The 21,792-nt window shown below is 36.4% G+C and overlaps 1 protein-coding gene across 3 annotated transcripts in view; it reads right to left on the bottom strand.

Moving 5' to 3' along the window:
• Positions 1 to 21,792, bottom strand: part of LOC120422382 (adenylate cyclase type 3) — a 128,058-nt gene that overhangs the window by 19,481 nt on the left and 86,785 nt on the right. For all 3 annotated transcript variants that reach the window (XM_039585792.2, XM_039585791.2, XM_052708671.1), the window contains exons 7-13: positions 19,802 to 19,913; positions 13,706 to 13,833; positions 13,402 to 13,560; positions 13,079 to 13,217; positions 6,985 to 7,095; positions 6,647 to 6,921; positions 4,000 to 4,087 (exon numbers count right to left, since the gene is read on the bottom strand). In XM_039585792.2, coding sequence (XP_039441726.1) covers positions 4,000 to 4,087; positions 6,647 to 6,921; positions 6,985 to 7,095; positions 13,079 to 13,217; positions 13,402 to 13,560; positions 13,706 to 13,833; positions 19,802 to 19,913 — 1,012 coding nt within the window. The remainder of the gene's footprint in view (positions 1 to 3,999; positions 4,088 to 6,646; positions 6,922 to 6,984; positions 7,096 to 13,078; positions 13,218 to 13,401; positions 13,561 to 13,705; positions 13,834 to 19,801; positions 19,914 to 21,792) is intronic.

Below are 21,792 nucleotides of genomic sequence, written 5' to 3'. Positions count from 1 at the left end.
CACTCCCATAGGTCAAAAGTTAGGGAATTTCATGGACAATAAGCCTACTGTATTAACTTTTTGGCCAATCGCAGTTTTTCTCATAGTTTTACGAATTTTCTAGAACAAACATTTTACAACGTTAGTTTTTGCCATGTAGGCCAAGAAGACAGCACTTTTTGGTCTCAATTTCGTCATATTCGGAATCCTCGAACAATTTCACGTAAGTAAGAAGTATTGGAATTATAATTTTTGATTTAAAAAATAATTAAATAAAACATTTTTGAAAAACGAAATGGATCTTATTTACCCTTTGATCAATACGTCAAATGCTGTATCAAGTAGGCGAAAACTTGTTTTACCCCTAATCCGACGAAATGCTAAATAATATTTTGATTAATTCAAAATGGCATTTTTTCCAACCAAATTCAAAATTCCAACACCTCAATCTAATGTAAAATTTTCTGAGGATTCCAAATATGTCAACATTGAGACCAAAAAGTGCGCTATGGAGGTCTACAGGGCAAAAACTAACGTTGTAAAATGTTTGTTCTAGAAAAATCGTAAAACTATGAGAAAAACTGCGATTGGCCAAAAAGTTAATACCGCAGGCTTATGGTCCATGAAATTCCCTAACTTTTGACCTATGGGAGTATAGGTGTTGGAGGCTGTTGCCAAAAGTTATTAAGGTTTTAAAAAAATCCATTTTTAACAGTAATTTAAAAAAAGCTATGAGAAAAAGTCAAACCAATCCTGGATGTCTATAGCACATTTTGAAGGGCTTCAAAAGACCTTTCGAATGCATCTAAGAGAGTTGGAATTGATGAAGTTTTACGGAAATGCGAGCAATTTTAAGATTTTTCATGTGTTTTGGACCTCAAACTTCAATGCCCGTTTTACCCCACTTCCCTTTGTCGTAGAGGGCTCATATTTGGCATCAGTTCATCGCATGTATAGACAAACAAACCCTGAAAGTTTCGTCCAAATCTGAGCACCTCGATACGACTTGTTTCACATCGGTGAAAAACTCGCTCTTAACATCACTACTAGTAACATCTCGTAACATTATAAGCATTGAATAAACTTTTCCGAACAATCCAACTTATTTATAAACAGCATTTGCGTGGTTTTGTCAATAAATTTACATTTTTGCTCATAATTCGGAAAATACAATGAATTCAAACGTCGTATAAGGTATGGTAATGTTATGTGATGTCCTTTATAAGACCCTTCTCTTACAGTTGGTCTTAATCCATTCTAAAGCCCAAAACCAAGGATGGCCCATTCTGCCCCCCCCGCCCCTATAGAGATTGTTTAAAAAATAGCTAAGCTATCGATGCTGGCGTGTTATTTTGAACGATGTTGCTGGGATTACATCGGTGCTAAATGAAGTCAATCATGAACACAACTTTCTGCTAATTGTCTCATTTGGTCGAACATTGTTTCTGGATATTTCGGCTATTCGGCCTCTGGAACATGTAAACTGAGCAGTATAGACGATTTATAGACGAGATTTGACTTTGTTTTGGGTGCAACCGGAACTGTCATAATTTGCTCGATATTTTTCTAAGAGTTCGACTCTAAACTGTGTAATGAAAATAAAATTTCAATTATTCGAAGAGAAGCCTTCGTTATAGACGGAGAACCTGATAAACGAAACTTCAATTCATATATTAATCGATTTTCAATATTTGACCAAGGAAGTGTTGTCTTATCCAAAATTTTCGAACTAACGGACTGTAACAAAAACAAAAGTGACTTTTTGGCATTCTGGGGTATGTTCCGGTGGGCATACTGAGCTTAAATCCCAAATATGTGCTTGATTGGACGTAGCAGGAGCTGGCATTTTGCATTTGAACTTTAAATGGGTAAAAAAAGATGTTTTCAAAAGTGTAAGTTTTTGAGGCACTTTGGCCACTGAAGCGTTTATTTTCAACATCACTGGCATGTAGGCCAAATACTTGCGCATCTTTTTATATATATATAACATTGAAATTTGGAGCACCCTAGAGCTCAATACAGACCTTCAAAGTATGGTATTTTTGCCTTCCTCACTGAGGTAAGGCTATAATCCTGCTCTAAAAATTAACTTTTTATTAAAAGCTCGAAGACCCACCTTCATGCATACATATCGACTCAGAATCAAAAACTGAACAAATGTCTGTCTGTGTGTGTGTGTGTATGTATGTGTGTGTGTATGTGCGTGTGTATGTATGTATGTGACCAAAATTCTCACTGAGTTTTCTCAGCACTAGCTGAACCGATTTTGACCAAACCAGTTGCAATCGACTTGGTATAGGGTCCTATACATCGCTATTGAATTGTTTGAAGTTTCGATAACTAGTTCAAAAGTTATGTATAAAAATGTGTTTTCACATATATCCGAATCTCATTTATATGCATGTAAACGATGTCCGGATCCATCATCCGACCCATCGTTGATTAGGTTATCGAGAGACCTTTTCAACGAGCTCACAACATTGAAGATCTGGCAACCCTGTCTCGAGTTATGACCACTTAAGTGATATTTATGTACTTTTTTGAAGCCGGATCTCAATTAAATGTATGCAAACGATGTTCGGATCCATCACCCGACCCATCGTTGGTTAGGTAATCGAGAGACCTTTCCAACGAGTCTACAATATTAAAGGTCTGGCAACCCTGTCTCGAGTTATGACCACTTATGTTATATCTGTGTACTTATTTTTCCAAACCACTCATATTACCCATTGTTGGTAAAAAGTGAGGTTGATGCCTTCATAGGTGGATTAAGTTAGTTTTTTTTTCGAAAAATCGGTCCCCATATTCAGAATTTTGGACAAGGATCATCCATGAACCACGGGGACACTTTTGGGACCATCCACAAACCGCGTGGACACGTTTTTTTGAAATCTCAACCGCTCCCCCCCCCCCCCTCGTGGACAACTGTCCATACAAAAAAAACTTTTTTGTATAAAGTGGGGACAATTGCTCCCCTACCTTATAGTGTGCACGTGGTTTATGGATGGTCCCTTTTAAATTAGGCCTGCCCAACATTTTTAGCTCAATTTTCACATTTTTGGGATCAGTTCTCAGATGACCAGTGAACATAAATTTGAAAAGTTATATTCACTGGTCATCTGTGAATCGATTCCATAAAATAAACCATGAAAAAAAATTAAAAATTGTATTTTTGACGATCAAAAATTTTAAAATTGAACCAAAATGGTTGGGCAGGCCTGCACTACAGTTTTAAACCCTTTCTAAAGCCTCCGAACATTTTCTTGTTCTATTTTTTGTTGTTCCAGCGAATTTTTCGTATCTAATTTTAAATTTTAAATGCATGAAATTTTTCTCCGTGGCACTTTCAAAGCTGCTCTTTAAATTCTGTGGCAATGTCTGATAAAATATATACGCAATCAGCCTTAATCGACTCGGAGCGATTCAACGCCACTTTCTATGCCTTCCGGAGACAGCATCCATATTCCATCTATACTTTTTTTATCAGCCAACCGTTATAAACCCGTCTGCTTTGGCTCAAGTCCGTACTATGTACCGAGAATGATGATGATTTTCCATTTCCCCGGCCATGCCACACTGTAGGTCATATTGGCAGAAAGAGATAGAGAGGGATTTTTTTTTATTTCAATTTATAATGATTTATGCTCCATTCAAATCAACGGGAAAAAAAGCAGCACAAAAAAAAGTGAAATGCTGAATAGGATGAGAGCTAAGCTGGATGAGTCTGCGGGAAAAATGGCGGGAAATCATGTTCCGAGCGTTGTTGTGTTATATCTGTCTGTCAACCTGTCCGGCGTTCTATTCGAGAGCGTTTTTTTTCTTTTATTACTATTCTCCTCCATTGCTGAAGCAGTGAAAAATTACCAGCTGAGAGTGTCATTTTCCAGCTGGTTTTCCACCGTCACACAGCAGCGATAAGACGCAATGAAGTGACCGTGGTTTGTGAAATATACCACGTGGCCTCGCCACCAGGTGAAATAAGCTCGTTTTTCAATTTGCAATTAAAGCTGTCACACTTACCCCGGGGAAATTCTCCGCCACCGAGATGAAAACAAGAATGGCAATAATTATCAGCGGCGGTATTACGATCTCAAAGTGCAACGCGGTGCTGTGGAGAGAGAAAAAAAGAAGGAAGAAAACGCTGTCAGTATGCTTGCAGACAATAGATAACGACAAATGGCCAAAGAAATAAATAACGACACCCACGGGGGGCGTGGGTGGAGGCAACCTCCCGGGGGTCAGTTTGCACTTTAGCTATTCTCTTAGAAAACTGTAGATGATAAAGATGATTTTTATGAACGCGTTTGTAATTCAAACAAAAATACGCTTTTTATTTTATTTTTAAAATCTATGTAAAATCGATACAATCGATTAAAAAAACTTTTTAATTCATTTATTTCTGGCATCTTTAGCCTTTTTAGTTATTTGCAGCCCTACAAACTAATTAAAATATATTTTTTAATATTTTTAAAACTTACAGAGTCATTCTTAGACACGTCGGACAAGGCATATTTTTTGTAAATTTTTACTTCGGTGAAGCTTTGTGTGCACTTTTTATTATAACTTAAGAAATTATTTTGTATCATTAGTTCGTCCATTCAACATTTTATATGATTTAGGCAGCTGTATCTCGAAAACGAATTTTCTGATCGATTTGGTGTCTTCAGCAAAGCATTAGGTAATGCCTAAGACTTCTCAGAAAAACAGCTTAGCTCTTAAAATATTTACCCATTTTATTAAGTGGAGTTTTGACAAAAAAAAAAGATTTGCTCAAAATAATATTTTTTTTATGTGTTTGAGATGGCATCTTTTGAGCTATGGCACAAGGTGCTCAAATCTCATTTGGCAGTGTTGCCAACTTTTCAAAGAAAATCATTATTTTTGAAAAAATGGAAAATCGGAAAAAATGTATTAACTTTACTTTTAGATGGAAAATCAAAGTACTTTATATTAATTTAGATGTGGTGTACTTTTACAGTTATATCCACAAACATGATTTTTTGTTGATAACGTGACTTTTTTACCTTTAGAAGTCATGCCCATCTTTGTACTTTACGCATACAAATTTGATTTTACAAATAAAATCAAAAAAAAAATTTCGGCTTTCCCTCAGGTGTTTCAAAACTCATTATGTTTCGAAAAATTGGCAACACTGCCAAATGAAATTGAGCAACATTTGTCCTAGCTCAAAAATAGCATTTTTGTTATTAAATACTTTAAAAAAAACAAAATTTTCAAAAATTGTAATTTTGCTCAATCAATTTTACCAATAAAGGATAGCAGTTTTTTTAGAGAGTAACTCTTTGATATTGAAAAGTCCTAATTAATATTTACCAACTTTGCCGAAAATCTAAGAACACCAAATCAGCTGCCAAAGTTGTATGAAAACTTATATTTACGAACTTGTGCTGAGAAATGACTTCTTTGATAATAGAATAAATAAAATGAAAGTTGCATTCAAATGAAAAAAAAATAAAAAATCAAAATTTAATTTTCTTAAACTTGAACTCCAATTTGACATAAAAATAAGAAAATAAAAAAAAACATAAATTCGATTTTCAGAAGTTTTTTCTACAGACTCAGAAAATAGCTTTGGATATCGAAACTTTGAATAACCGTGATTTCGGTTAATCATGTAAGGAATGACCTATTTTAATATTCAAGCATGAGTTTAATTGCCGAATCTCAATCAATTCAACCAATTGACAAAAACATACAAACCAGTTTGTCAGTAGTTTTTTCTGTACACCCTAACGAATACCAACGTGGTTAAAATTTTACCTTTAAAGCCGCTGCAAATATTTTTTTTAAATTTATGTCACCCCCCCCCCCCCCCTTCAAAATTATTCCGAAAAATCAGGGGGCATTTTTTTAAATCTTCAAAATTTTAATGAAAATAGAAGTCATATCAACTGAAAATCATCTCAAATGCATTTTCTGCAATTATCACCAAATTGAGCATGTTTGGCTGGATAAAAAACGTTTGAAATTTTTATGAAATTCCAGTGTACAGCACCGCAAACACTTTTTTTTGAGAAAAATTAAATTTTCGTGAATACTTAGATATTTTGGAAACTAATGATTGCAAAACAACTGGACAGGTGTATAATGAATAATAAATATCAAAAAATATTTGCAATGGCCTCATTTTGTTTAAACAAATCATTCAGTATGCTACATTTTATTATATTTAGAATCGCCCCAAATTTCATAATGTCTGTAAATTTGGGAAGGTGTTTTAAAATTTAACAAATGGTATCTAAACACGAGGATTTTTTGCAATGGATTTTGTTGAATGTAATTTTTTTTAATAATTTTACACAATGTAGAATGTACAATGTACAAAGTATCAAGTATGATTTAGTTACACAAAAAATAACTCATTCATTTATTTTTTCTTTTAGTTTGAACACGAATTAATTTTAAAGTCTTTAGATTTTTTATGAATCTGATGAATCAAAATACTAGCAAAATGAAAAAGTTTAGTGATATATTTCTATACACTGATTTAACAAGAACAATTTATCTGATTCCAGATCCTGCTCGGCAAATTAATCAGTCAAAAAAAACATGATAAACTCTTTTAAAAAAGTGTCAGTAGAGCTTCCGTTTAAAAAGTAAAGAACGGTTCACAATTCACAGAGAACATCCGCGCACAGAACCTCACCGTGGAAGAACTAGAATGGAGAAGACGAGCCCGATGAACTGCACGATGAGTCCGCCCAGCAGCGGCACCGAACTCTGCGGCTGGCGGTACAGTCCGTAGGCCTGCTCGATGGTGTCGTCCTTGAAGCGGAGCAGCACGTTGATGTCCTTGTAGATCTCCCGGTGCCCATCGCGGCTGACCAGCTCCTTCCGCAGCCGCACCTTGTACTCCTCGGCGGAGTTGTCGTCCGACTTGGCGTCGTCCAGTCCGGCGTTGGACTCCTCGTCGGCTGGGGTCTAGAGCGATACAGGGGAAATACAACACTTGGGCCGGGAATTCTCCACTCTTTTAGATATTACCTTGGGATCGTTGTCGGGGTCGTCCTGGGATACCTCGGATGGGCCATCCGGTTCTATGACGACGTCCTTCGGGTCGGCGGAACCGTTCATCCTGTGTTCGGCAGCGCAGAACTGAATAGAGAGAGAAGAAAAAGAAGCGGGAATTTATTTCATAAGGAAGTAAAAAGGTTCGGAACTGCTGACAAGGTGAGATGAGCAAGAGATGATGCTGCTAAAACAATATAAAACCGCAGACCACGTGTGTGCGTTGAGCTGATGGCATGGCGTTATCTTCCCAAGTCGTATGGAGTTCTAGAAAATAGCTCGCTTGACAACACAGTGAGTTGGACTGGGACGCATTATGACCTTTTAAATATAAAATGAAATTCAAAAAAATCAACAAAACCAACACCAGCAACATTTGAAAAGTTGTGGCGAAGTTAAAAAAAATTTACAAAAAATAAATGTAAGACAAAAGGTCACGGACCAACCCTACAACCCATGGTGATTCTTCCTCAAGTACGAGTAAATACTCATATATTTACGATAGCATCCGGAGGAACCTTGCCACGGTTGGCTGGCTGGCTCGAAGAAGCTTCGCATCCTGGTGTGGCGTAAAATATTAGTTCATATCTCTTCCCGGCCAGGAATGTTGAGAGTATAAATACTTTTCACTTCACTTGGTGCGATGTATCGCTCTATATGGAGGACGCTTTAACTTTTACTTTGCTGGCAAATACCAAGTCTGATAGATGTGCATCGGGACCGGCTTCCGGGAACACTCTCCTTCCACATATCTCTGATTGCACGTCAAGTAGTAATCGTATTAAGGTGGCAGTAAACCCATTTATATTCATTTATGACTCGCCCACACATACCTGTGCCGAAGGGGGGGGACGAATCATTTCTTTCGAAGAAAGCTTTCCTCCAAGATACAAGTCCCAGCAAATAATAAAGCATTTTTCCCGTTGCAAATAATGAGGCCTATTTCACGAGAGTAATCTCCTCTGATAAATGACACATTTCAACAGGGGGTTGCCGAGTCCAGGCAGGAGGGCGTTAGCAAATACAATTTGAAGGAGAGATTTATTTTCAAGTAGCTCGTCCTTCAGACCGGATTAATTAATCACTTTCTTGCTCCAATGTTTGACTTGATGAAAGCATTTTTTCCACGAAAGCGTTCGTTTGGGTGTTGGGTGTTTATCCTGTTCTTCATTTTTTGGACAACCTTGTCTCAGAGATTCAAATGGAAAACAATCTGGCCTTTACCAAAGTGTAGTTAGCGCCGATTTTCGCAAGATTTCCGTATTCCTTCCGAGTTTTTACTGCATTTGCAAAAAAAAGGAAAAAATGTTAAATTAAGGCCATAAAACCACCCTCTACCCTTCGAAAGAAAGAAAAAGCATCCAAAGTTGGAACACAATCAAGCTTCCAAGCTTCCTTTCCTAATTAAGGCATGCTGAATATATTCGATCGATTGTCGAAATAAAAGGGGTGAATAGTTTTTGTGTTTTGTTTCGGGGGATTACTTGGGCAATGCCAAACTGGCATCGACTACATAGGAAGTCGTGAACCGAGCTTTTCGAGGCGTTGGAGGTTCACATTCATACGTTTGAAAGGTTCAAGGTTTGGAGATCTAATTAAATGTGTTTCTTTTTGTATTTGAATATATCTGGATTTGTATTAATTATAGACAAACAGGTGGTTATTATTATCGTTAATTAACGACAACTTATTTTTTCTCCTTTTTTATGTTTCGTGGTTAAAACTTTGCTTGCATTTTAAACATAAATTCTAACAGTGTTTTTTTTTTCATTTTATATCAAGTCTTTTAGCAATTAAAAAAAGTTTTGTTTTATTTAAAAAAATAGGAAAATTTTACAAACCATATAAAAAATTGAACTTTTATTGACGGGATTCCGAGACACGATTATTATTAAAATAAAATCTGGGTTTTTCGACACGCCAAAAAACCACTTTATCCACTTAATCTGGGATAACTTGAAAATTTGAACAAGGACCCATACGCTCTCTTGTTTGATACCCAATCTTTTAATCTTTTAATCTTTTAATGACGAAAATTACAAACTATTGTTTCTCTAAAGCCTAATACTAATCACCTTTCATTTGCGTCCAAGAAAGCTTTAATTGGTTGAAATTATGCGGGGTTATGACAACAAAAATTGCCATTTTTTGGTCCAGCTCGACATGGTGCAGGTCATCCTAATGGCCAAACAAAAAAAAAATGCATGGCATTTTATGAAATTATATGCAAAAGTAATATTTTATTTTCAATTTTTCTATTTTTAATTAAGTTTGAATTCAATGAACAAAAAATTAAAAATTTTACTAGTTTACAACCATCAAAAGAAAATCACATGATTTTTATTATTTCAGACGAACAATGAACAAACCTATTTAGAATATTGTTACAATATGCGTTTTTATGGATTGTACAACAATGTATTGAGCATGAAAACATGTTTTACTATTTTTTCACACAAAAAACTATTTTTTCATATTTTTGGATTGAAGCGTCCTCAACTTTGCCAGATGATTTCTAAAAATACTTTTATTTACTATTGTAAGATGTTTATTATTGTTTATTTCTTGTTAACATATCATTTGATGGGTATAAAAGATTTTTATTGATTTATTTAACTGCTTTTAGAAATATTTGCAGGAAAACTACTTTTCAGTAATTTTGACACATCTTAACTATAAATCAGATGAAATTATTTTTTTCCTTTTAAAAAATTTCGCCACGAAAAAATCTTTAGGCAACACAAATTTTGGAAAAAGATATCACATTTAATTTAAAACTTTTAAAAACAATCAAAAGCGCTCGTACAAGTAACAATCCGAAATTGAATTTTACTTGAAAAGCAATAATTTAAGCATGGTTTAATTTTTTTTAATACATTTAATACAATTTATTTGAGCAAATCAGTTCAAATGGGTTTTATTGACGATTAGCTAAACTGTATATTCAATTGATGAGTTATGCGTAAGTACGAGTTAAGTAGATATTTTACTTACAACTCTTTAATATCCTTGTTACTTTTAAGACCAACTTCTACGCAAATCTTGGATTGGAATCGGCATGGCCAGATCTTTTCATTACTTTTCGGTTTTTGATATTTTTAACTTTCTTTCTGGGGTCTTTCATCCCCGGCAGATTCATGCCAAAATTCATGCCATTTCTATAACAAATACTGTTAAAATAACAGAAAGTGTTATGAATTCTTCAAAAAATTATGTTTGCATAAGGGTTTAATAACAGTTTATGTTATCATAACAAAATTTGTTATTGGTCTGATATTGGTTGAAAGCAAAAACAACTTGGGAATAACATTTTGTGTTATGGAAGAATACCTTCAACTCTGGAGTTTTTTTTTGAAAAGGTTCAATAAACCAAATTTTCAGTTTTTGCTTTTTAAGTGTTTTTAAAACGGCCTTGAGTCAGGGGTATTAAAAAACAACCAAAAAGCAAAAACTGAAAATTTGGTTTATTGAACCTTTTCAAAAAAAAAACTCCAGAACTGTTCTTGGGTTGATCGGATTAGTTGTTGAAATAACAAAAAATAATAACGAAGATTTGTTCGAAAAATAATTAAAAGTGTTATTAGTCTGTTATTAAAATAACAATCCAATTACAAAAAAATAATAACGACTAATAACAAGCTTGTTATAAATAACATAAATTGTTATTGGCCTAGTATTTTTAAATATAACAAAATGTTATTCCCAAGTTATTTCCGTCGGCTCGTGATTCAACCTTTTACCTCTCCTTTTTACTTAACTTTCCATAGTTGATAGTATATGCAAAATTTGTACCCACTGGGCAAAGCCTACACTGAGGCATCGTTCTCATCGCAACATTGGGAATACATGCCCCTTCTATGCTGACTATCAATGATATAGTAATATTTGTAAATAAGAAGCTTAGAATCAATTTCGTCCCAAAAATTTCAATATAATGTTGTTACCTACAGTAGGCCAGTAGGTACTGCAAAACAAAAGTGATTTGGCTGAATTTTGATGGACAAGCTAGGTGTAATTTCAACAGTCATGAACTACATGAGTTAGTCCACAAAAATATTAAATTAGGTGCAAAGAAGATGATTATCACTGGATTACATTCAGATTTTCTTTAAATTGGGTGGGTTTACAAGTTTATTCGCATTTTTGTTTCAAATATAGAAACCTAATCAAGCTTTGAATTCCAGTTCAATCCAGTTTTTATTTGTTTGCGAGCTTTTCAACTTTGGGCTGTGAATGCTGACTATTATTAAACTACCCCAAATGGTCAAACCAAACCCATTCTGAAAGTTCATGTTTACACTTCCGATCGTGATAATGTTTACCCTCATTCGAAATATGTCTAGTTTCAAATATTTGCTTTTTTCCGCGCAGTTCCTCGCATGTTGCTAACGCCAGGACCACATCAATACCCGACTTTAACGCCTGACGTCGGTTTGGCCATCACACATTCAATACAAATAAATTCCCACCCTGGCGACCAGGTTCTTAAACCGAAACCTGCTGACGGGGGAGGATTCTGCCAAAGTTAAACAAGATTATCCACCCAAAACTCCCCTAAACACCCCCACCAACAAACAACACTTCACATCTCCCCCTGGGGGATGCCAACTTTGGAGGGGCTGGTGTCGGATCGTTTTGCAAAGGAAACGTCCGGAAGGCCGCACCACCGACTGGCACGGTTCATGTGGTAAAAGAAGCGATAAAATTTATATTGTTTTATAAAAAAGCTTCGGAGTGTGTTTTGTTTTTTTTTTTTTTTGAAGCGAGAGAAGGAATTCTTTGGAAAATAATTTTGATTTGATGTTGAAATGTTTGAATTATTTTTTTAAATAAAAGTTGGATAAATTTGAAAAAAAATCGATGGGCCAAAGATGAGTTAGCCTCGATGGAAAAACGGAGCCACGGGATAATTGAGCCCCAAAGGATTTATAGCGAACATGAGTTGACGCTTTCAGAGTCGCAATTTAACTGCGGATCTACTGGAAACTCAAACATCCTTTAAGCCGGTGTGCCTCTGCTTGAGCGTTAAATATTGAAACGTGATTTGAATATCTTCCAGACTTTCATGTTTTCCGGGGGGAAACGCTCAATCAGGACACGTGTGCTGCCGATGGGGATCCCAATTTGCAGCTAAATTGATGAAAAGTGGAAACTCCAACAGAAATACTGGATCGTACCGCGTGCTATACGTGTGTGCTGCCGAAATTTTCATGCCATGTGGAAACGGGAGCGTTAAATCAAATTATGTTTAGCAAATTTCCTGAACACAACTCTTTGCGGGGGTGGGAGGATCGAGACTGGGGAGAAATGGGGAAGATTCTGCCTCGATGAACAGGCAAATCAATCGGTGTCGGCTGGGAGAAGAAGACAGGGGGAAGCTTCTCGTCAGCTTGGTGCCACCACGTGGTCTATTCCAGTTAGACCGATTTTATCGTCTAAAGAAGTGAGAGGGGAACGGCGGGTCACCTCCTGATAACGGAATGTTGATGTTTATGGCGATGATGACGGTCTTGATGATGGCTTTTGATGGGTGAGATTAGGCGGAAGATGGCGAACGTCTTCGGAAGGAGGTTAAGCAGGGGTTATGTTTTGAAATTTATTCAAGAAAGAGTAAAGATTTTGTTATATTTTAAGTGTTTGCCTTGAAATTTTTTGATTTCATATCAAATCAATGCATAAACTGGATGGTGTTTTAAAATTTGATCAAAAATTGGCATGCGACGACATTGCACGATCATGACGGATTAATTGGTTTTATTTTACTAGACAATTAACGACATTTTTTAAAGTTTTCCATGTTAGGATTGAAACAAGACTCTTTTTGAAATAAAAACATATCTTATTTTAATGCAAGCTGTTTCTAAAAAATAAACAAAACTTTAAATTGATCTTTCAATAAAAAAAGCCAGGTTCTGGCAGAAATTTATAACCTGAACACCACAAAAATGAACTTGAAAAGCCTTCACAAAAACCTTTTGAAGACTTCCTCACCACTCAACCGTGCGTCAATCACGGGGCTCAATAGAAAAGCACACTTTTCCCCTTCAGCAACTCCCCAGGTCCTACTTACCGGCTTCAATACTTTACTGATGAAAAACGTCTTCAGCCCGGCTATCCGCAGGGCTTCCTCGCGCTTCTCACCGAACGCGGGCTCCACCTCGAACTCCCCGTTCAGAAAGCTGAGCGTTTTCTCCGACAGATGAACCCGTCTGAAGTCCGCGTCCACGATCATTTCAGGCGCATTATGAGTCCATCGGGAATCGACGTGTGTTTGTGTGTGTGTCAACATCATTCGGAAAAAAACGGAAAAGTGAACGACAATGTTAGAGCCTTAGCGGTCTACAGAGTGAGAGAATTGGTTGGCTGATTGTGGAACAACCCCCTCATCCTTACCCGGCCTTCCCGCTGGACTCCATCTTGTTGGCGAGCTCGACATCCTTCGAGTACACGTCAAACTGCCACTGGCGCTGGCCAAGGATCCCCGCTAGGACGGCCCCCGTGTGGATTCCGACCCGCATGTCAACGGGCGAGTTGGTCTTCTGCTGGACATATCTGTGGGAAGGTTGAAACAGGGAAGAAACGGTCATCGCGGTTGTGGCGTTGTGCCCTCTAATTAGTAGCAATTGGTTCCACTGGCCTGGGCAGCTTTAAGCCCGACGACGACCACGACGGGAAACGTTAATCCAATTACACTCACTTGATAGCTTTCACCATCGAGAGTCCCATGTGGACGCAGAGGACGGCGTGGTCCGGACGTTCCACGGGAGCGCCGCTGATGCAGTAGTAGCAATCACCCAGGATCTTTATCCTTAATTGCTGGTATTTCTGTGAAAACAGGGGAAGAAAAATTTCGTGAGCGCGACTTTGACTAGACTCGCCTTTCAACAAGTGGCGACAGACAGCAGGGGGAAGGGGGGAGAGTTTGAAGAAAATTGAAGTAATAAAACTTGTTTTGGAAGTCCAATAAAAGTTGACGTGCTGAGCCAGGGACCAGACTCTCGTGCATCATGCTTTTGCCTTATTCTGTTTTGTTTTCAAGTTTTTTTTTGCTGAAAATTGAGAGCACGTAAAGCACGAGCGCAAAAGTTGGGAAAATATTTGCTGGAAATGGAAAATTCCCTCTTTTTTGTTGTTTCATCTCCACTGGGAAAGCTCTTCTCTTTGTGCAGTGTGCTGGTTCTGTTGGATTTACGCCCCGTTTGCTGCCCATGAAGCTGTTTGTTTAAGATAAAAATCAAACCAGCAAAGTGTAACGATCGTTACTGATGCTGGATAAAAGTGGTTATTTTAGCTCGCAGAACGAGTTGGATTAAAAAATCAAAAGCAAATGAACTGATTATTTCCCAGATTTTCATCAAAGTGTGCCAGCATGGTGCTGTTTAATGATGAAGCTTCTAGCTTTTTATGAAAAAAATAAAACATCAACGCGTGATGTGTTTCTCCAAATATGATATTTTGCCAACATTTGTCAAAAAAAATAAAGTTTCCGATACCCTAAAACGGGAAAATATTGATAGTCTGGGGACTTTGAGAGACATAAGATTTTTGTTTAGCAAAATTAAAAATACGAATTAAATACAAACGGAATGGTATGAAGCTATACAGATCATGGTAGAGAATTATCAAAGTTTAGATTTTTTTAAAGTTAGTTTAGGCCGTTGCAAATATTTTTTGAAGTCACCGAAAAAAAATATTTTATCGGTGCTATACATTTTATTGAGAATAAAATTTACCTTACTTTTACTAGTTTTATTTAAATTTTTTGTATAAATGACTAAATGGATATTAAAGCTATATTTATTTCATTAGGTTTGGATAAGGTAAAAGCAATTTTTTCAAGTTAAGTTTAAACTTTTTGTGTCCTCATCCGCCATTTAACATTTTCAAAAAGAAGGGAATAAAAAAATATTACTTAACAATATTTAAAATTATCATTGAAAACAAGTATGTCGTTTATTTCGTTTTTAGAGCCATATGGGGAGTAGCGAAATGCTAAATTTTGGCCTCAAAGATTTCAGGAAATTGTATTTTTTCAACAATTTATCAAAAAATTAGTATTATTCCGAAAAACTTCCAAATGTTACTAGGAATAGAAGTCTAATCATTCGGAAAACAATTTAAAATGCATTTTCCTGTGTTTATTATCAAATTTTATTCCATTTTTGTGCTCATTTGAACGTTTTTAGATTTTTTTTTAGTAAAATTCCTTTGTACAGCATGTTTTCGCGAAAAAAAAATCGTCCAAGCTTACGAATTCCGAAAAACAAGGATTGAAAAACAACTGGATGCATTTTAAATCATTGTTTTTAATCCGAATGTGGGAACCATGGTTATTAATTTCTATTGTTTTTATAATTTATTTTTGCAACGTAATTAATATTTTGTAAATTTAAAACAAGAGTAACAATTGAGTGGTACCTTTTGCTTTTAATTTAAAAAATAGACATGAAATTAAGTTTATTTTTTTCAATGGTAATTTGTTATATATGTTGAAACGCTGGGCATTTTTTCTGGAAAATATCGAAGTATGGTTGATATTTATTTTATATTTCCGAGCTTTACTTGAAGTCAACTTGCACTTTTAAATTTTTTAAAGTGCTTGAAAAATTAAAGGGTATCAAAAATTGTCCTCACAGCTTTGTACGGAAACATTATCCGCTGTTAAAGTACCTAAACTATTGGAGAAGTTCTATCTTTTCTTTTATATATCTATTGACGCGGAAAGAATGTCATTTAGAGGTGGGCAAAACCGCTCTTTTTTAGGAGCCGCTAATTTTCGTTCGCTCATTAAAAAGAGCCGCTCTTTTGAACGGCTCTGTCGCTCTTTTTCAAAATTTGGATGAAAAGATTTGTTCTTGAGAATCGTGTGTTTTTGTAAGTTATTTCACATTGGACTTTTACAAATTATTTGATAAAAAAAATGAAAACTGAAAACGAGAAGATGCCCTTGAAAACCATAGGTCTTGGTGGTCTCTATGTCAAGATTTCTACTCGAAGCTTAACATTCGAGTTATTGAATGGCATCAAAACTTAAATCTAGGATGTTGGAAAAATTGCTATTAATTTAAAAATTGCGTTTATTTCTGCAAGAATTGAACTTATGCTGATATTTTGTTTGGAGAAAACATTCTGTGAACTCTTTTCTACATTCTGATTTAATTGATAAAGTCTACGTTGAAGTTAAAAAAAAGTGTAATGTTTTACAAATTATGCAATGCATAAATTTGTATTCCGGTAATACTTTAATGTAAAATCAGCTGTAAAGTGAATAGTTTTTTTTCACGTTGTTTAAAAAATCATTTGCTTTTGGGATTAATTTTTATAAGCATTGAAATATTTGAAATTGCCTTTTCAATTCTCAAAAACAAATTTAATACTCCTTTTTTTGAAAATTCTATAAAGTATGTTTATAACAAAAATCATGCCATCTTGAGCCGGTTCTTTCAAAAGACCGCGGTTCGAAAAAGAATCGCGGTTCTTCTTTTGTGAGCCACGGTTCTTTCGCTCTATTCAGTGAACCAGCTTTTTGAGCGGCTCGCTCTTTTATTGCCCACCTCTAATGTCATTAGTATGATACGCCCAAAAAAATGTAAACTAAAAATTCCAAAAATAATTTTCTAATAGAAGACCCAAATTTAGGCCAAATAATTGGCCGTACACCTAATTCAACAAACACTATGATTTTGGGTCGCATCATCATCTTCTATGATAAATCCTGACCAAACACCTTATCCTACTAACACATTTTCAGGTTCCTGGCGCTGTAAGCACAGGGTAAACCAGCTGCCCTAGTAGCAACCTGCCCTAACTAACATTCCCGTCCCTTAAAATCGAGATCTACAAACTGACATGGTGGGCGCCTTTGGTGGCCAATGACTGAGCTTTTTGGTTGTTTATGAAACCACCTTGAGTCAGGGGTATTCAAAACACACAAAAAGCAAAAACTGAAAATTTGGTTTATTAGACCTTCTAGAAAAAAAATTAATATCTATGCTTTACAAAACATGAGTATTTCAATCAACTATTTTTACAAAATATTTATATAATATCAATAGAACCCCTACTAGATATTTTCCAACAAAAACTGTAGAAAAAAACATATTTACACAAGTTTATTGTCATTTTGGAGCAAAAATAGCATTTCGGAACAAAAACGTCAGATAATCCGGATCAATCCGAAACCAGAATGGCCGCTCGGGGGATATTTTTTGGATGGGCAAAAAGAGTATAGAAATAGGGTAGAGTAGTCATCAATGAGACACGGGGAACAATGATAAAATGGCTCTCACATGTCGTAGTTTCAACCAATCATGACTAAAAAATACATTTTCGCTCATAGGCTGCCATTAACACAAACACTAATATTTCTCCAAATTTCTTTCGTCATTTCACAGGGCATGAGTTGGGCTACAATGTCCTTTTATTAGGTTTGACCAGAATTTAGAATATACCCAGAATCCAGGGCTATCTCATTGTTCCCCACTCTTTTCGGCCCATGGGTAACAATGAGACACTTTGATTTTTCTTCATTAAACTTTTTAAAATCGATGGGAATCTTTCAAAACTTGAATTGGAAGTGATTTTTGGCATATTTATTGAGTTTGAACTTCATTTAATCAAAAATATAAGATTAATTTTTAAAATTTATGATTTTACAAAATTTAAATACTTTTTAGTATAACTTTTGTTAATTGAAGTTTCAAGTTGACGAAATTGCTTGAACATCCCAAGTAACCGCGAGGCACTAAATAGCGGCATTAAATCAGCATTATATTGGCATTTAATACCAGCAAATAATGCTTCAAAACATTAAATCAGCACTTTTCCCTTGAGAAATATTTCAAGTGGCGCACAGTGATGCCGATTTAATGCCTCACCGAAAGCTCGAACAAAAAAAACTGCTTTATCGACGTCAAGGCTGGGGGAAAAAAAAGGACAGCTAGCTGCTCCACACACTTGGTGGTGGGCCTCCTTTGTTTTTTTTTTTCTCCTGTTGCGTTTCATGTGTGAGTGTGACACTTTGATGTTATTCTTGCATTTTTCTCGTCGATCTCCAGGATGCGCGCCAGCCAACTGATGTATTCTGAAATGAGTGTTTGTTTTGAAAGTTTTAATCGATGTGGTTGATGCATCGAACATTAAGGAAGACTTTCTTTCTGCTGTTTCGAGTTTCTGGTTCATGAGAAAAACCCGTTGTCATTTTGTTGGACGAAAATTATTGACGAGTCACTCAGCAAATTGCGGCCATCCAGTCAAGTACAGTACAATCAATTACGGAAGGCTTGGGGTTAATAGGGACAAGTAATGGCTAACGGCTAACCTAAACTGTTTTTCCGAGGAGTGCTTGGTCCACGGTTGGCAAAATTTCACAAAGTGTATCAGACTTCCGTAAAACAGCTTTTTGCTTGCGAGAAAAGTCATTCAATTTACCAGAGAGCTTTTGATAATGTCCTTTGTGCTATGGGCATATGTTTTGAAAAATTTGGCTTAATTACAGGCTGCAGTTTTCCACAAAAAAAATAAACAAAAAAAACACTTCAGTCAGCGGGAATTGAACCCAGTTCACGCAAAAATAAAACTGTTGCACACCGGGGGAATGCGCCTTAGCCCGCACGCTTATTGGAACAGTATAACGGGAGAAGGATAAAAGTCAATAAGAGCGTGACAGGCTGAAATGTTTCCCGTATGGATGGGTTACTTTGTTGATAAACATCAAATGCTTTGAAGCACATTTTCAAGGTCGTAAATGGTGATTTAACGCCAGTTGTAATGCTGCAAAGTTTTGGTACTTTGAAGCATTCGCAAAGCTTATTTACTACTTCAAAGCATTTGAGTGCTGATTTAGTACTGAATAAATACTTCAATTAAGTGCTTGTGGTTACTTGGGATGTTCAAAGCAAGTCACCTGCAATGAAATAATAATAAAAACATGATGATTTACTAGAAAAGTATTGATTTTTGTAGAGTGTCTCATTGTTCCCCAGCTGTCTCATTGTTCCTGCCAAGTGCGTCTAGAATGAGACAGTTTTATAACTCTGGCTGTAGACGTCAGATCGATCTCATATTTTGGTCAACAAAAAGCTCATTAAAACATAATGATGAAAAAATACAAAAATCGTTGAAAGTTAATAATCAAAAGTGCCTCATTGATGACTACCCTACCCTACCTTTCTTTTGCAACTTAAAACTTGGAGAACCGTTCTCTAGAGCCCGATTTAGATGAAATGTGCTAAGAAACCCACACAATTCTACTTGGTGAAGTTTCGAAGTGATTAATTCATAAATTGATCAAGAACCGTATTTGCTTAGAACTGACCATTAGAACCTGTGGCAAACTAACTCAAGATTTTTTTTTTTTCAAAAGCTGTTTCGACTTTTATTAGTGAAGGGAAAATCACTCCTGTATTTGGAATAAGTTCTTGATTTTAGGTATCATTTAGATTTTTTTTTTTCGAAAACTCTTTTGATTTAATTTTAACTGCAAAACTGACTTGTTCAAATTTGTAATGAAAATTTATTTCAAATATATTGCGAAATTACCTCATATGAACTAAGAGAGAAGTTAGTACCCTAACAATAAGTGATTCAAATCTCCATTGCATCTATACAATATTTAAAAATATGAGCCAATTAAAAAACAATTACCTAACTTGGATGAACAATTGATTACTGACTTGCACGCTGATTCAGAAACAATGTATTTTAACTTTGAGATAACACTTCAGCACACACCTAACAAACAAATACCACAGCGCCACTGCGTCTGAAACGCCCCGGAAAACTTTCCACTTACCTCAGCTAAGCGGTCGAAACGTGCGAAAAGTTCGTTCAAAATTTTCACCAAATCCTGGGCCGAGTAGGTGGACGAGATGGCGGTGAAGCCGACGATATCCGCGTACAGAATGCTGAAAGTGCATCAAGAGAAAAAAGAAGAAGAATGGTTGAAAAGCTGACTGATGCTGGTGGGTGGTGGAGGCTGCGTGTACTTTTAGGGTGGCTGGAAAGTGTTTGTTTGTTTGTGGATTTCACTCGAACGAAAACTTTTCCTTCCTTCACTCAGCTGCTGCTGCTGCTGACGACATCGGAATTTAATGGAATTGTCTAGCTGTCCTCTGAGCTGTCGATCACGAGCTTTGGAGGGCAGATGGTGAGGTTTGGGGTAGGGTGAAGATTGAGCGGTTGCGGGTGTTGCGTTAAATTCACAGGTATTTTTTCTTCCTCGGGCGATAATGGAAGCATTATTCAAATGTGTTGTGGCCTGAACCACAACACGCCCTTTTTCCCATATTTACCATCTCTGTTTGGCGATATAAGACAATAAAACTTATATACGTCAACAGGTAAACGCAATGACTAAATCTAGGAGGTTAAACGAAGTTAAGTCGATAGGTAGTCAATTATAATACTAGGGAGGTAGTTGATCTACCGACATGGAAATACTTAATAAAGGTGAGCTCGTCCTTGGACGAGCAGAGTTGAAGTACAACGGAACAAGTGTACATTGTTTTATATTAAAGAAAGTCCGCGATAATAAATATTAACAAATGGAGGCTGAATTATACTTGCAAATCAGGCTCAGATTACGCAGGTTTCGGAGAACTGAGTCTGTTTCCATTAGAATGGTGCGATTCGACCGGGTTTTGTTGGTGTGTGAGTAAAAATACAGTACGAGAAAGAGAATTATGTAAACAGTTTACTTGTCCATTTCGCGCCGATAAGTACTCAACATTCTAGTAGCTTTAAATTGAAACGCCTTTTTGGCAGTATTCGATAAATAAATTGTACTAAACATATTTTCTGAAGCTTTTATAATTGACTATTTTTGGGTCAAAAAACATCGCTCTTAAAACAAAATCTAAAATCTACCCAAAAATAACTAGTTTGTTCATCATTCTTTTGAGCTCATCAAAGAGCATCATTGGTGCGCTGGAAGTGGGGACGTGAAGTCGTGATTATTCAGGTTAATTTTTTGGTGTGCTTTTGTGTCGCTGTTCGTATCGGATGAGTGATTGTGCTAATCGAATAATAGCATCATTGGTGCGCTGGAAGTGGGGACGCGAAGTCGTGATTATTCAGGTTTATTTTTGGTGTGCTTTTGTGTCGCTGTTCGTATCGGATGAGTGATTGTGCTAATCGAATAATAGCATCATTGGTGCGCTGGAAGTGGGGACGCGAAGTCGTGATAATTCAAGTTAATTTTTGGTGTGCTTTTGTGTCGCTGTTCGTATCGGATGAGTGATTGTGCTAATTGAATAATAGCATCATTGGTGCGCTGGAAGTGGGGACGCGAAGTCGTGATTATTCAGGTTTATTTTTGGTGTGCTTTTGTGTCGCTGTTCGTATCGGATGAGTGATTGTGCTAATCGAATAATAGCATCATTGGTGCGCTGGAAGTGGGGACGCGAAGTCGTGATAATTCAAGTTAATTTTTGGTGTGCTTTTGTGTCGCTGTTCGTATCGGATGAGTGATTGTGCTAATTGAATAATAGCATCATTGGTGCGCTGGAAGTGGGGACGCGAAGTCGTGATTATTCAGGTTTATTTTTGGTGTGCTTTTGTGTCGCTGTTCGTATCGGATGAGTGATTGTGCTAATCGAATAATAGCATCATTGGTGCGCTGGAAGTGGGGACGTGAAGTCGTGATTATTCAGGTTAATTTTTTGGTGTGCTTTTGTGTCGCTGTTCGTATCGGATGAGTGATTGTGCTAATCGAATAATAGCATCATTGGTGCGCTGGAAGTGGGGACGCGAAGTCGTGATAATTCAAGTTAATTTTTGGTGTGC

Source organism: Culex pipiens, chromosome 2 (assembly GCF_016801865.2).
Source record: "Culex pipiens pallens isolate TS chromosome 2, TS_CPP_V2, whole genome shotgun sequence".
Classification (NCBI taxonomy): Eukaryota; Metazoa; Arthropoda; class Insecta; order Diptera; family Culicidae; genus Culex; species Culex pipiens.
Note: the sequence above shows the minus strand (reverse complement) of the source record. Positions and strands in the feature narration are given on the sequence as shown.